The sequence below is a fragment of the Bombyx mandarina genome, chromosome 17, assembly GCF_030267445.1.
Source record: "Bombyx mandarina strain Sakado chromosome 17, ASM3026744v2".
In the NCBI taxonomy this organism is placed as follows: Eukaryota; Metazoa; Arthropoda; class Insecta; order Lepidoptera; family Bombycidae; genus Bombyx; species Bombyx mandarina.
In genome coordinates, this window is record NC_143223.1 from 8,898,911 (window position 1) to 8,915,384 (window position 16,474).

At 36.2% G+C, this 16,474-nt stretch overlaps 1 protein-coding gene across 1 annotated transcript; it reads right to left on the bottom strand.

Moving 5' to 3' along the window:
* Positions 1-1,425: 1,425 nt before the first annotated feature.
* Positions 1,426-8,615, bottom strand: LOC114240672 (melanization protease 1). The gene is made up of 7 exons (XM_028171303.2): positions 8,467-8,615; positions 7,183-7,343; positions 4,962-5,313; positions 4,561-4,719; positions 2,647-2,815; positions 1,980-2,176; positions 1,426-1,901 (listed from the first exon to the last, which is right to left on the bottom strand). Exons 1-7 carry the CDS (start codon positions 8,537-8,539, stop codon positions 1,510-1,512), a joined length of 1,503 nt encoding a protein of 500 aa, XP_028027104.2. The 5' UTR covers positions 8,540-8,615; the 3' UTR covers positions 1,426-1,509.
* Positions 8,616-16,474: the final 7,859 nt, after the last annotated feature.

The window sequence follows — 16,474 nt, forward strand, 5'->3', positions numbered from 1 at the left end:
ACATAAAAATACTATATTTATCACCTGAGACTGAAGCAAGTTTGGGTGTTTTGTACAAGCAGTGATTACTTTTGATGATGATGATTACTGGTGGTAGAACCTCTTGTGAGTCCGCGCGGGTAGATGCCACCACCCTGCTTATTTCTGCCGTGAAGCAGTAATGCGTTTCGGTATGAAGGGTGGGGCAGCCGTTGTAACTATACTTGAGACTTTAGAACTTATATTTCAAGGTGGGTGTCATATTTGCGTTGTAGATATCTATGGGCTCCAGTAACCACTTAACACTAGGTGGGCTGTAAGCTCGTCTCCCCATCTAAGCAGTAAAAAAATAAATAAATGAAATTAAAAGAATGAAGCGGCAATTATTAGAAAAGAGTTAAATGAATGCTAAAGTTTGTAAAATTAAATTTGATGTACTTAAAGGATATTAACGAACTACTGATTCTTTGCTATATTATCTCGTCTTTTGGTTAGCAATGAAATTAAGCGTCTGTTCAGGAAATTGATGGATGACAAACTCACCATGACCGCAGGAGCTGTACTTCTCACGATCCATCATCATTTGTCAAATGTTAATACGTTTCCCTACAAAATCAACTGAGACCGTAATTAACCCAAGCTTGTAATACACGGAAGTAACACGTTAACATTTACCAAAAAATATGTGTTCGTTTTTCGTGAAGATTAAGCCGTTATTTTCTTGTCCTTAACCCTAAACACCTTAAGGCGGGATTTTTACGACCGCCTGCTTATTTTACGTCAACGTTTACTTAAAATAGGAGGGATATAATATAATCTCTAAATCAGAATACAAAAGTCATTATAGTACTGCTTCTACGGATGGCGACAGTAGTAGAAGCGCCAAGCAGTTACTGGTGGTAGGACCTCTTGTGAGTCCGCACGGGTAGATACCATAATCCCGTCTATTTCTGCCGTGAAGCTGTAATGCGTTTCGGTTTGAATGGTGAGGCAGCCGTTGTAACTATACTGAGACCTTAGAACTTATATCTCAAGGTGGGTGGGGCATTTACGCTGTAGATGTCTAGGGGCTCCAGTAACCACTTAACCACCCATCTAAGCAATAAAAAAAATTGTTTTTAAACAAACAACGAAAGGATATTGACAAATTCTCAATAAAATCAATTTTTTTCGTCGCTGCACAATTTCGCAGTTGGCGTCGTCATGAATGCACGGGCAATTTACGCGGTAACAAAGCAGCCCTGCCAACAGCACCACGCAATACGGCAACAAAATATCGCAAACTCGAATTTCACGAGCTATATTTTCAGTTCATAAAAGTTTATTTGTGCATGCAAAATGTAGAGCTCTTACGGAACTCAGCGGGTATATGCGCCGCAATGATTTTCATACATTATGGTAAATTTAACTTAGCCAACCACTAGACACGATATAAAACTCATTTAATGCGCTCGCAAAGAAGTTTTATTTACATTGCACGGGAAAAAACAAAAAATAAACATAGCAACACTTTAAAACATCAAAAGGGAATTAATTACGAATGTTGCTCCGAATCCAGTCTATGTACCGGTAGACGTTACTATAAAGTGAAGGCACGGATGTCCCACAGGGGGAGTCAGCCCGTTTTCCACTGACTACACCCACGACAAAGTACTTCCCGCCGTAGACGGTCATTAACGGTCCTCCGGAGTCGCCTTTGCATGTGTCCTCTCCACTATACCCGGCGGCACAGAGCTGTGTGTCGCTCAGAACAGGATAAAAAAATTTGCATCGCGCCTGTGGCACTAGATTGACGACTGTCGATTGTTTGATGTCAGATATAAAGCGACCGTTACTACCCCATCCTGCTACCGCTAATCGCAAATTCGAAAACTCCGGATCGTCAATATTGATTGGGGGCAGACAAATCGGTCGAATATAATCTGAAATTGTTAAACTTAACTTATTAATATCCACCGTTAAAATATAACGTATCGATTGGTTTTGGTGAAATTAAAAACCTGTATATGGAACGTTCCCACGTAGTCTGATTAATGCGATGTCATTACTGAGGCTATTGTCGTCATATAGAGGATGTCGAATAACATCTTCTCCGTATATAATTAAATTTTGTATGCACTTCTGACCGACACCTAAGACCATTTTGCAGTCGACCGGAAACGATTGCTTATCGTATTCTGCTAGATGAACTTCAACACTGAAATGAATTAAATGTTACAACTCATCTTGGATTTAACTTCTCCTCAGTCGTACACTCCTAACGGAGTGGTCGTGGTTACGGATGTCTTAATGCTTGGTTGCGGCTTTTGAGAGATTTCTCCATCTCTCTCTATTTGTGACGGTACGTGAGTAAGGGAACACTTTGTAGATGACTTAATCAAGTCTGTCCACCTTGTGGATGATCGGCCGCGAGAGCGTTGACCGTCTACTCTTCCTTGAACCACTAAACGTTCCAATGAGTTTTCCTTACGAATGAGATCATTTAATCATTTAACTTACAATATTTATAATAAATGGTTGTTGAGATTAAATCTAGCACGTTAAATTATACTAGTTCCTCTTGTTGAATTTCTACACGTTAATTTTGTTTCGATAGCAATGCATTTTTATGGTATGAATTAATATCCAATATTGCGGTCATTGAATTTTGAATAAAGTCAAACTTACTTGGCTATTGTGCCGTTTGGATCAAACACACAATGTCCGGCGGTGAGTACGTAACGAGAACTGATGAGAGATCCTCCACAATTGAACGCCGCTTTGTGGGTCCCATAATTGAATGTCGTTTTCAACAGAACTGTCCACGGATATTGATATAACTCTGTTTCGGTACCACCTGTTTCCCAAAAAATAGTACACAATTTCAATTTTGCCTTGATATATATTTAGAAGAAGTTAAAATATAATTAAAAGTACTTTAAAATTTTAATCTAGCGCTTATTATTTTATTTTTACTTTATTTTCAATGTTTCAAACAATTTACGTGTTCGTGGTCAGGGACGAGATGACTAGGGTGTAATTTGTTGACGTTAAAATAATGTCTTAACTAACGAGGGCTGCACTAAAAGTATCGGGAATGGAATATTTCCACTGTTCCTGTCATATTAAAATCTTTTTAATTGAAAACTCCTTGGTTTTAAAAATCGAATACCATTTATTTATTTAAAAAAAGATTCTCGGTCTTGTCACGACGTTTTGTCAAACTTGTTTAGTCGTTGAGAAAATGGAATTGACTCGAGAAAATTCAAGAGCGATGATTTATTATGACTTTCGAAGTGGTTTAACACAAAAACAGTGTGTTGACCGGATGATTTCTGCATTTGGTGATGAAGCCCCATCCAAAACCACAATTTATCGCTGGTTTGCCGAGTTTCAACGTGGACGTGTCAAGCTCAGTGATGATCCCCGTCAAGGTCGTCCAAAAACTGCAGTCACCCAAGAAAACGTTGATGCTGTGCGTAAGCTGACTGAGGAAGATCGACACGTGACATACCGCGAAATTCAGGCAACTTTAGACATTGGCATGAGTCAAATACAAATAATCTTGCATGAACAATTAGGTGTAAAAAAGTTGTTTTCCCGATGGGTACCGCATTCGCTCTGTGAAGAACAAAAAGCGGCTCGCGTTACTTGGTGCGTCAGAACTCTCGAAATATTCCACGCAGGATCCTCAAATGCTGTATACAACATTGTATCAGGTGACGAATCCTGGATATGTGCGTACGAACCCGAAACAAAAAACCAGTCACGAGTTTGGGTGTTCGAAAATGAGTTAAAGCCAACAAAAATTGTTCGTTCACGGAGTGTTGCAAAAAAAAATGGTGGCCACGTTTGTCTCCAAAACCGGCCATGTTACGACTATTCCTCTTGAGGGACAAAGAACGGTTAATGCAGATTGGTATGCTAGGATTTGTTTGCCACAGGTCGTTTCTGAACTCCGTAAAGAGAACTGCAACCGCCGCATCATCCTCCATCACGACAATGTGAGTTCTCACACCGCGCACAGAACAAAAGAGTTTTTAGAGCAAGAAAACATAGAATTATTAGACCATCCGCCGTACAGCCCCGACCTAAGCCCTAATGATTTCTATACTTTCCCTAAAATAAAGAATAAATTGCGTGGACAGAGATTTTCATCACCTGAAGAAGCTGTGGACGCCTACAAAACGGCCATTTTGAAGACCCCAACTTCCGAATGGAATGGTTGCTTCAATGATTGATATGGAAAAATGTGTCAAATTTCGCGGAGAATACTTCGAAAAGCAATAAATACATTTTTAAATAGTAATGTTGTGTCACTTCGTTAATTCCCGAAATTTTCAGTGCCGCCTAGGTATATACCATGCAATAATATAATGTATACTATGATAACTACCGTCATAATGCGAGATTAAACCGTTAAAGCAGTCTTAATTATGTCCACGAGTCGCGAAAACTGAAAAAAAAATACTAGAACAGTAAAAACGATTGAAAATCTTTCTTTGATTTTATCCACTTTAGTTTGAAGTATAATTGAAAGCTTTCCTACTTTACATTGGGTTGTTGGTTTAGGACATTCGATAGAAAATAGTTTCATCTTACCTGCGATGCGAGTCGACGACTTAATTAATTCTCTTTTCTTGCGATTGATATGACTCTGGCTATTCTGCCATAATGGTATTGATGGGTCAAGCATGGGTTTTAAAGGTTTCCATGTATTTTGGATGTACGGTTTCTGAGCCCAAATTGTATTCGGGATGGCTGCGTGCAAGTGAGTTATGTTATTAAGCCGTAAAAATTAGTTTTCTTTTCGGAAAGTTTATGATTTCAGACATATTGCAATATGCGTGTCATATAAGATAATTCAATGATGTAAACAAAATGCATAACAGTGATAATGGAAAAACTCAGAAAATTTTCATTCACCAACAGCCCGCGTGCATTGCATTATTAAATTAAAAAAAAGTGTATTTGCTTCATAACAGCTTTGCAAAACAACTCACCTGTTAGCCTGTCAGTTTCAGTAGCCTCCAGGCCACAACACCCCGTATTAGGATCAGGCGGAAAGCTTGTTAATGGGGAGCACTGGCTATATGTGTTTATATTTCCCGGGCTATTATTTAAACTCGGAAAATACGAGGTTTTTGTTCCAGGATCAAGTGTCGGCTGCGGTGTTCTCGGGATAAGAACGTTTACTCGTGGTTTAGGTTTTCCTTGGTTAACACTAAGGTCTTCGGGGTGAGACGGTTTAGGATTTGATATTAACGGATCTAAATTACCACTGGCAGGATTCACTTTGGTATTATTGGCTGAGTTTTGTTTCTCTAGATCCCAAATACCATTTGGGCAGCATATCTGAAATAAATACTTAAATATCTTGATTTTTGTCCTACATAGGTACATGAGCTCACGGTCCTCCTAAATTCAAGTGAGTACCAGAGCAAACATACGTCATAAAATATCGTTACCTTCAGATTGTCTTCATTGTATCTTATGACGTCTTCCCTAACTTTCGAACCAGAACGGTAGCGATATATAGGTATATATAAACATAATATAAGTTGCGGTGGGGGCTAAATATGTCTTACGACTTTCTTTTTTTTTTAGCATTTATGAGCTTGGTATGCGTAAGTTTGTTTTAAGTAGGAGAATTTTTGAACGTCATTTTTACATATTTCTTTACGACCTTCGATTAACTTGAATGTTTCGCTAAGGACCGATGACAATAGAATAAATATTTATAGCTTCACTCTAATATCAATAGTGTCAACTGGATAAAAATAAAGATTTGGTATTAACGCGTGTTTTTTTTTCACTACATAGTATAAAACAAAGTCGCTTTCTCTGTCCCTATATCCCTATGTATGCTTAAATCTTTAAAACTACGCAACGGATTTGATGCGGTCTTTTTAATAGATAGAGTGATTGAAGAGGAAGGTTTATATGTATAATAACATTCATTAAATAGTGGAGAAATCAATAATAAATTACAGTTTCCGAAGCGAAGCGAGGGCGGGTCGCTAGTAAACTATAATACATATATTATTTTATACGATAATACATATATTTTTTCCTTCATTATATGAGTGAATCTGCTAAGTACGTATTTTCTAAGAAATCTCGTATCTGCCTTCGGGATTTGTATCCCGATAAAGTCGCATTGTTCGACATGAATACACGAACCGTCTTATTCTTTAATCCGCAAGCGCTTCTGTGTATTTACATAGGTAAATAAGTTGTATGTACAAGTATGTCGCCTCGTTTACCGGTCAGTGCCTCAACTTGTATCGCTGTAGTTTGATTCCCAATGGAATAGACTTAATGTCTACGTTAGCTTTATGGGTTTCAGTAAATATAAGACTATTTATCTTAGTTATATTGCTATAATATTCAAATCAAAGTATATTAAATTAGAAAATTAATTAATAGAACCTTCAACAAATTTGTTAGTTAAAACTTTATTGTCGTACTTTATTGTAAAAATATATAAAAATGAAGTAAAACCATTGGTTGCTAGTGAAATTCAGAGTACTGTTCCATCGGTAAAATTAATGGTGGTGAAGTAGACATTAAGCTTTTTTATTGGAGCCACTTAAATCCTTTGGTCACGTAAAGTTCATCACTGATCTTTGTATGTTAGCGTAGTAGGATACCATTAGGACTGGCAGCGATTACTGATTAGGTAGTTAAAAAGTAGGTAATTATTTAGTAGCTTTTCGTATATAAATCGTTTCGTATATATTTTTAAAAATAATTAATCTATTTATATGTACTGGAGGTCCCGCAGTAGTCGAAATTCGACTATAATAATTAATTGGAATTGTTTGTACACTATTACGATTCTATTTTATACTTCAATAATCACAATTTCGCCAAGGCTACACTATAAAAAAATATTAAAAAAGACAAACAATATTTAATCTATTCTCAATTTGACCACAGACGTCAAGAACAGAAGTTTGACAATAAATAGTATGTATGCGGGTGTGCGTCAAATACATGGTATGTAGTGTGTGTAATGTTTTCTTTATTGATTTAATGTATCTTTTATGCATTATTTTTAAAAAATATTAGCATTGTGCACTTCTCTATAATCTCTATAAGTGTGGAAAATTTTATACTTCTCCGACCGCGCAATTTTCGTAAAAAGGGATACAAAGTTTTTGCTTCACGTATTACTATACCTATATATATGTATGTTGCATTTGATATTTCAATACTCACATAGTCTTCATTAGCATTCGCAGTAAAACCACCAACTCTGCTGTTCCCATGATTATGAGGGCTTGAACAGGGATATTTAGTCACCCAACCCTGTTGTTCATGTGGGGTCATGTTACCGAATAATGAGCACTTATCTTTGTGTACACACTGGTCGCATACATCTGAAAATAACGCAATTCAAATTGCAATTTTAAATCAAATGTTTAAAACACATATTTCTGACATATTATGTAATTAATAATTTTTTTAATTTTTTTTTGCTTAAATGGGTGGACGAGCTCACAGCCCATCTGGTGTTAAGTGGTAACTGGAGCCTATAGTCATTAACAACGTAAATGCCGCTACCCACCTGAGACATGAGTTCTAAGGTTTAAATTTTGTAGTATAATGCCTGCCCCACCCTTTAAATCGAAACGCATTGCTGCTTCACGGCAGAAATAGGCAAGGTGGTGGTACCTACCCGTGCGGACTCACAAGATGTCCTACCATCAGTAAAAAAGTATTCAGTAAACTTTTAATTTTTTCATATTATTTACTAATCAACTGGCATTAATTGTATTGCTATATTTTATTAACGTTTTACTTTTCATTTAAGTTACAGAATAGCGCTCTCGGAACGTACTGCACAAAAAATTATATGCGTGGCCTTAAAACATATTATATTCTGCTTTTTTTTTCTTTAATGTACACAAAAATATGGAGCTGTATGGTGTCTAGAATAACATCCACCTCGTCTTTTCCTGTGGGTAAAAGGCAATTAAGGAATTGTTAAGAGAATTAAAAGCAGCGTTCACTATTGTCTTTCGATCACTAGCCCGTATTTACTGCTGGTATTGTAAACGCGCATGGATAGGTAAGGCCATCCTGAGTATATGCAGCGCGATGCAGTCATGCGTTCTGTTCTGAAGGGTGCGTGAGCCCTCATACAGTACATCTAAGACTTTAGCCCCATGTCTTGAAGTGGTGGCGTACACGTTATGATATTTATAGGCTCTGCTTAATACTGGTGTACAGAAAAAAAATAGGGAAATAAAATAGGTGCCTTCTACAGCATGCGAAGTACTTTTTCTATATAACGTATAAACTTACTATTTGATACTATAATATTAATAGAAATGAATATAATAAATGAAAAGAAATTGCCATTTACGTTAAGTTAAACATCAATATACGCGTAATTTGAGAAGAAAAGTTGTATTAAGTATGCCCAGTTTTGAAGCAATGTGTGTATCTCTTCGTGTTTGCCCCGATTCTGATATGTTTAATTACTAAATATATGCATACCCTTGCGTGTCGCAGTTACAAAAAGGCTGACACTTCCTAAAAATGAAATATGATAAATTAAAGACACCCGCATTTTACACGAAAACTTAAACTAGATGTCGCACACAATGTCCGCTAATGAACGTTTGTTAATGACTGACTAAAATACTACAACAATTGTATATCTATCTACTTACTTTACTAATTATTGATTGACAAAGGAAATCTAAGTTATTTATTAATTACGACCTAATAGTTTTAATAGAATTAACGAGCACTTGATGAATGACAACAATTAAATAAGTACCTACATATTTTTCTTAGAATGCAATAATAGATTTCCTCAATTCAGGCATGATGTGGACCAACATTTTTTTCTAGTTCTATATGCAGAGGAAAGTAAAGAAAAACTATTATAAAGGTACTAGCTTATGCCCGCGACTCCGTCCGCATGGAATAGTTACTTTGGCATAACGCAAAATTTTACCCCCACTTCATTTCCGTCCACTTCTTACGTCCGTTCTTGTGTGACATGGTCACTACACTAGGGGGTCGCGGGTTCGAATCCCGCCAAGGGAAGATATTTGTATGATACATATAAATGTCTTTTCCAGGGTTATGGATGTATATTAAATATATGTATGTGTATAATAAAAATCTTACATTTATTTCCGATATCTGGTACCTGTAACACAAGTTCTTTACGAACTTATCACGGGACCACTTAACGTGGCGTGATTGTTAGTAAAATATTTATATATTTATATTTACCTAAAAAGTGAAAATATTTTGAAATATTCTTTATTGGTGCTTCGCTTGTATTGTGTGATGTTATATAGCCTATATATAGCCTTCCTCGATAAATGGACTGAAATATTTTTTCTGAGATTAGCGCGTTCAAACAAACTCTTCAGCTTTATAATATTAGTATGGATAAGGTGAGGTATGAAATAAAATTTTAAAGAGAATAAAACCCTACATACGGTTTCACGTATAACTCCTAAACAGAATTTTAGAATTACCGGTGGCCAATTGGTTTCGGCTTCGATAAACAGGATCACGGCGTAGACCACACCATGTCCTGCGCTTGAAATTCAATTAGCAGTGTGCCACCACACACCCCCGAAACTTCCCATAACACGAAATCACACACACAGATACGCACATGTTTGTCTCTGCGGTTAGAACACCTAACTGTTTCCTACTACTGTTATTGATTTCAACCCGTTTGTGAGAATACAAGGATCAGTTAGGTAATCGCAAAAACTGAGTCATGCAAAAAATATGTGTAAATCATAGTTTTTTTTTTTAAATAAAGCATTAAATTTAAAAAAGCATTTAAAGGAAAAATTCCTAGATTTGTTTAATTTTTCATAGTTAAACCATAGAAAGGTAAACGTGCTCACGATCCATAAACTATAATAAAAATCAAAATCACAGAAAAAGTTATTACGTAATCTTTATTGATGATTTTAAGGGTCATCCGTAATACCGTACGATTAAGATTTCAACCTCATATCTCAAGATGGCTGACGGAATTTACGTCGTGATGTCTATCTAGGGTCCTCACTAATCATTTTAGTCCAGGTAGGCCGTGAGATAGTTCAAAATTCTTCGTAAAAAACGTTACTCAATGTAACGTCTATGTCACACATGTGGGTTTTTTCAATAGTAGGTAATTACTGTTATCTGTCTCACATAACTTAGTTCCTTATTTGGGAAATCCTATCTCATATTAAACATTTAACCCAGTAGCCTGGAACAATTAAACAAAAGATAAATTACCCCGTCATTCAATTAAGAACTAATCAAAATTGTCTTCTCACAAAAAAGCTTTAGTGACCTGATTACATCATTTCATCCAATTTCGTAAAGAGGTCCTCATTAAATTAGCACCGAGACATTAATTTTTATTAAAATCTCGTCTTGAAAGTATACTGGTTATTTTTTTTAATATTCATGTTCTTTTTATTTTTTAATATATTTCACAATGTTGTGTATTGGTCGGTCTGATGCTGGTGTGCGCGTCACTCCGCAGGTGCCGGCGGAAGATCAGCGCCGCAGTACCGATTGTTTCGTTACTGTTAGGCATTGCTGAGCCGGTAACCGTTTCCAAGCCTCGTTATTTTTGTTATCTTTTTTATTTATTTTTTGTACTTAATTTGTGTTTGGAATAAATGTTTATTATTATTATTATTAAAGAAAATATTAGCTTTATAATTTTTTTTCGTATATTTTTAGACAAAGCCTGATACAACCTTTGATGTATTGTTGTAGACAGCCACACTTTCGATTACTTCAATTTCATACATTTGCACTACTCAGATCTTGAGCTTTTGGTACGATTTAATGTCGAGGAGCGGCGTGTTAATCTTTCCTTATTTTATAAGTTTCCGGACATTCTTGAGACATATTTTAAGTAGATTATATTGAAGCTAAAAAATGGGAAGAAGTATGTAGAAAAATAAAGTGGATATGAAGATACGAAAACTGTTGTAGAAGTAAATTATATTTAATTTACTTTAATTTCCAATAAACAAAAAATGAATTGCTGTTCGTTAGTCTCGCTAAAACTCGAGAACGGCTGGACCGATTTGGCTAATTTTGGTCTTGAATTATTTTCGGAAGTCCAGAGAAGGCTTAAAAGGTAGATAAATATGAAAATGCTCGGAATTAAATAAAAATAACAATTTTGTTTTTCCTTTGATGTGTCCCCCGTCGGACGGATTCCTTTTGTTTGTTTTAAGTTTATTTTATACAAAAGTTTAGGTCTTTTATTTATCGATTGAGACACTACGAAGTCGGGGAAGACGGGTTAGCTAGTTTCTAATAAATACAACGCTTGGTTTTTTTGTTACAATGTTATTCTGGTTATTGTTTTCGGCGCGACCAAAATGTGTGCTATAAGAGTAAGGTATAAGTGTAAAATAGTATTACAGTCATTGAAAACAGAACGCGTGGTAATTAGGAAAAGAAATGGAATAGTACCGTTACAAAAGCTCACAATGTACGCAGCAACTATTGCGATGTCAAGAACTTCCTGGTTAATTACTATCATTATTATTACATACCCAATTAAATAGAGACTTGGGTTCAGTAATGTTCGACCAAGACATAACAGAGTAGCCAATTTAATTTAGGTCCTTTTAAGTGCCTAGTTTTTGGCCTCGTTCCAAAAGTACTGGAATCGTAAACCTGATTTATGAAACTGAATAAGGCCCTGCACTTGAGTCAACGTCTACTAAATATGACGAATATCTTTTCAGTTTTTGATTTGGAAAAAAAAAAAAAACAATTTAATCAATACAATAATTTAGAAATACAATGTATTCATAACAATATCTTGCTTTTTGTCGCTGAATTTTTTTCATCGATTTTTATCAAATAACTATTCAACAACTTTCGTTGCAAAGTGTCAAAGAACTTTATGCGATAACTTTTATTTTTCACCCCCCGTGTTTTCCCAAAGACAGAACTTCCGCGTAACGAATGTCTGGTTTCAATCTTCCCTCAATTAACTTCAGGGTACGTTCGATTCGACAAGTGCCACTTAGTTTTAATGGCACGATATAGCAAGGATTTTTGTCAAGGGTGGAACCCTAACATATGAAAAGGGTTGTAATATAATACACTTTTGTAACTACTTTGTTTTATTGAATTTCTATTTGATAGTAATGCTTTCTGAGCCCACACTATAATAATTACACAGTCTCGTTGGATGGATCATGGACATTTCATTCCCTTTTATTCTTTACTCTATTCATTACCTTTGTAGGTAGATAAGTGTATAGTCCACCTGATGTTAAGCGGTCTTCGTCAACAGGCTGCAACAACATCAGCAAACCACCTGCTGCTGCCTGCTGCTAAGGATTCTCCTTGAACCTCGAAGAAAAACATGTTATACCACTCGGGAAACCGTGAGGGGAGCTCATTCCAAAGCCGAATGGTACGTGGCAAAAACCTATCTGGAAAGACACTGTAAATGGACGCAGCGGTTCTATACATTATGGATGAGCTCTGCTCTGGAATGAATTGCTCTGCTCTCTGCTGAACAAAGAGAAACGATAGGTTTATCTTGAACGATTTCTCAGAGCTCCAAAACACAGCAAAACGAAGTCTTTCTATAGACCCAGAGGCTCTAAAGGATCTGTGTGAACGAGTTTTTCGATAGTCCGAACAGCCCTGCATGGAGTCAAGTCTAAGTAGCTGGTATTTGGGAGCACTGATCCAGAGATGGAAGCAGTAATCCACGCCAGGTCGGCCTTGTACTTTGTGAAGCACTTTTTTTTTTGTTTACCTATGCCGATAGCCTATTTCAGCTAGCTAGATAGCAATTTCAGCTTCGCCCTAACATTTAGATGAGCTCACGGGCCTCAAACCTGTACGACGTTGCTAACACAAACCCTAGCAAGAGCCTTACTTCGCAGCCACCACCTGATCGGAAATGCGACCCACTGAGAAGATCCGGCGAGAAACTCAGTGGGCTGTGTCTGTGGGTTAATTTACTCGTCGAGCCCTTCGTCGCGAGCGACGGGTTGGACGAGGATGATGACCGGTGCTTGAGGTACCTAAAAGCACCGTTAGTGGATCGGGAGGATCCGAAATGACGTGTTTTGGGCGACGTCGACTGCTTTCCATTCTGTCCGCAGGATCGGGAATGTAGTTACCGGAAAAGCACATAACGAGGTTGTCTGGGTATTAATCCAGAGTCAAAGCTGAGCGGCTTTCTCCAACACCGAGTTCAGAGGCATAGAAAAATAGACTAACACAATACAATTAGTACGATTTCAAAATAAAAATATATAGGTAACAATAATATTTAGAGATGAAGACCGAAAAATCTCATCTAATACTTTATCTTTTTCATTCGAAAAACATCGTGATTAACGCGCACGATTTATGATACCGATGATAATGAATTATGTCGTTTATTTCGAAAACGCCTTCGTTGGAGTAAACGTTATAAACGACGTGCATCCCCACTGCACGTGTCAAATCATCGATCATAGTTCTTAGCGTGTCAGAAATGGGGAGTTGCTGCTCTAAATCGATACAAATATGTTAAGAACCTTTAAGTCGATCGACACTAGTTCAAGATCAAGACAATTCGACGACCTTCATGGACCTAGCTTCTTTAATTTGTTGCTTTAAAATTAAGGTCATCTCAACTTTAAAATACTTACTTTGAACACTATGAACTTATGTTATATATGTGGAGGAAAGACAGCATGGAAGAAAAGACGTGATTTTTCACAGTCAAGGCCACATAATGTCGGTGCTTGGAATTACGCAGACCGCAGCAGGGTTTTCTCATCTAGGGTTTTTTTCATTTGGTACTTTTAGGGTATTAAGTAACTTGGAAATATTCAACGGAGCGAACAATGAAGACGAATTGTCTCATCGTTCCTATCTTCATGCTAAAAATTTCAGCAGAACATTTTTTCCAGGATCACTTGGTTAATGAATGGCATTGAAATATTGTTCTTAAAAAATATCAAATGCTTTGAAAAAATATGCCTAAGACTGTTGTTAATTCGAAATTATCGAATAACATAATGCATCACGTAGATAAATAAATAATAAACAATCTTTCAACAGATGATCTCTAATACCGGCCCTAAGTACCTAATTGCCGGGACCATAGACTACTACTACACAAATATCGCTACATGAGTTCAAAGTCTTAATCTTACACACTTACATCGTATGACACATCCACCCGACTTTGAACTGGAACGCACGAACGTTTTGCGGTCGTAATAAGCACGATCATGGTATCAACCTGAGCAGATAATAAAGTTATCGCAATACCAGCAATAATTACGTAAACTAATATACGTAATAATAATATGTTTTGCGTGTTTTTGGAATGAAGTTCCTTGTGGGATGATGCGGAGGGGTACCCTAACCGGGAAAAAACGTCCGTAACGTAAGATTTTTATTATTAATGTATAGTCTTAGTATGATGGCTATACAGTGCCTAATGTATAATGATGAACCGTGATGACAGTAATTATTATTGCTCATATAAATAGCTGTTTCTTTGTATATTATTATTATATATTTTTTATAAATCATTATGTATAAAATAAAGTTGATAACTTTTTATAGTAGTTTTTTTTTTCAATAAAAATCATCATAAATCAATTTCAAAAAATCAATCAAAAATGTATACCCGAATAATTGTTTTCTTTATACCTCGAATAGACCTTAAAATTAATATTTTTATCATAAGAAACTTTGTTTCTATCCGGTGTGCCACGACACCACACATCTTTTTTTATTAACTAGACGATGTCATTCTTTTATCACGGAAGTTGTTCGTCAGCAAGTTGCCCACTGTCTGAAAGATTTTAGCTTTGACACAGTCACGTGATTGGAAACGAATGCCCCTACCATGCAATGCAATGCCTCCAACCCATTAAAGCATCGATAATTGTCATAATAATTTTAACTGAAATCTTAAGCTGAGCATGCCTATAAAGGGGTAAGAGCTCACAGCCCAACACCGTGGTTACTGGAGCCCATAGACATCCACAACGTAAATGCCGCCACCCACCTTGATATGTGAGTTCTAAGGTCTCAGTATAATTACAACGGCTGCCTCACCCTTCAAACCGAAACGCATTACTGCTTCACGGCAGAAATAGGCGGGGTGATAGTACCTACCCGTGCGGACTCACGCGAGGACCTACCACCAGTATTATTATATATATTTATTCTATCGGTGATTAAGATAGTCCTAATATTTAAATATGAAATATCGAATCAGTGCAAAATTGAAAACATTTTACGAGTACCGATAACTCGATTTGTCTTAATTCGGAAACAGCCCATATTCATTTCCGTGGTTAACTATATTTTCCCGTAGGCAAATTTGAGCGATTGCCGCTTCGGGAATTTGTGGCTTTTGAATGCGACATATTGCTTGTTTATTTATTGGTTTTTGTATTAAAAAATACTAACAATAAATAAATAAATATTTTTACTAACGATCACGCCACGTTAACTGGTCCCGTGATAAGTTCGTAAAGAACTTGTATTACAGGTACCAGATAACGGATATAAATGTAAGATTTTTATTATACACATACATATATTTAATATATATCCATAGCCCTGGAAAAGACATTTATATTTATCATACAAATATCTTCCCTTGGCGGGATTCGAACCCGCGACCCCCTGTGTAGTGACCATGTCACTTACCACTACACCAGACCGCCGTTAAAATAATATATTAATGTACATAAAATAATTCAATAAGTCTATTATAGTAAATAAAGTACATTCAATTTATAATACTAAGAAACCAACAGTAGGTACACAACCTTGATTTGTTTTGTTCGATCGTATTTATAAATTGGTTTTCATACCAAAATATTTTATCTGTTAACATTTTAAATTACACGTTTTTTTACCAAAAATGGGAAGGTGCAAACTAACAAAATATCAAGCGATATTCTCGGTCGCGTCCTTTGAAAAGAGTTTTTTTCTTATATAAATCAGCTTTTAAATGAAACTTTTGATATGAGTTTACTTAAAAAACCATTGAAATGTATAATATCCACACACGGAATGATACACTCGTTTGTAGGCAATAATGTTTTAATGAAAACAAATCTGTACCTTTTATGCACATATGTATGAGAATAATTTAAAATATAAATTCGAAGTGTCGACGTCATATGTGCGTGTGCGGATGTGCGTCGGAAGCATATTGCGTTCAACGGCCGACACGACTAAAAATGTTCGAACAGGAAATAAAAATAAAAAAAAACTTTTTAATTCAGTTTCGCTTCTTGTCGAGTGTTTCGGGAAAAATATTTGAGAGTTTTTTTTTTTCCGTCTTGATTTCGTTTATTGTATTGTGTTTATTTAGTTTGTTTTGATTGCAGCGAATACAACCTGTTTTACTACTGTAAAAATATATACTTAATATTTTCTGCAATTGTTTAAGTCGTTTTGAAGTCGTCGTGGCCTAAAGGGTAAGACGTCCGGTGCATTCGTGTCTAGCGAGGCACCGGTG

What these genes read in the sequence shown, in the direction of transcription:
- LOC114240672 (XM_028171303.2), bottom strand. Translation starts at nt 8,539, where the DNA reads ATGCGGGTGTCTTTAATTTATCATATTTCATTTTTAGGAAGTGTCAGC. An exon ending in TGAAACTGACAGGCTAACAG is followed by an intron (nt 4,720 to 4,961) that starts GTGAGTTGTTTT and finishes ACTTGCACGCAG; the next exon opens with CCATCCCGAATACAATTTGG. An exon ending in GTCGTCGACTCGCATCGCAG is followed by an intron (nt 2,816 to 4,560) that starts GTAAGATGAAAC and finishes TTTGGGAAACAG; the next exon opens with GTGGTACCGAAACAGAGTTA.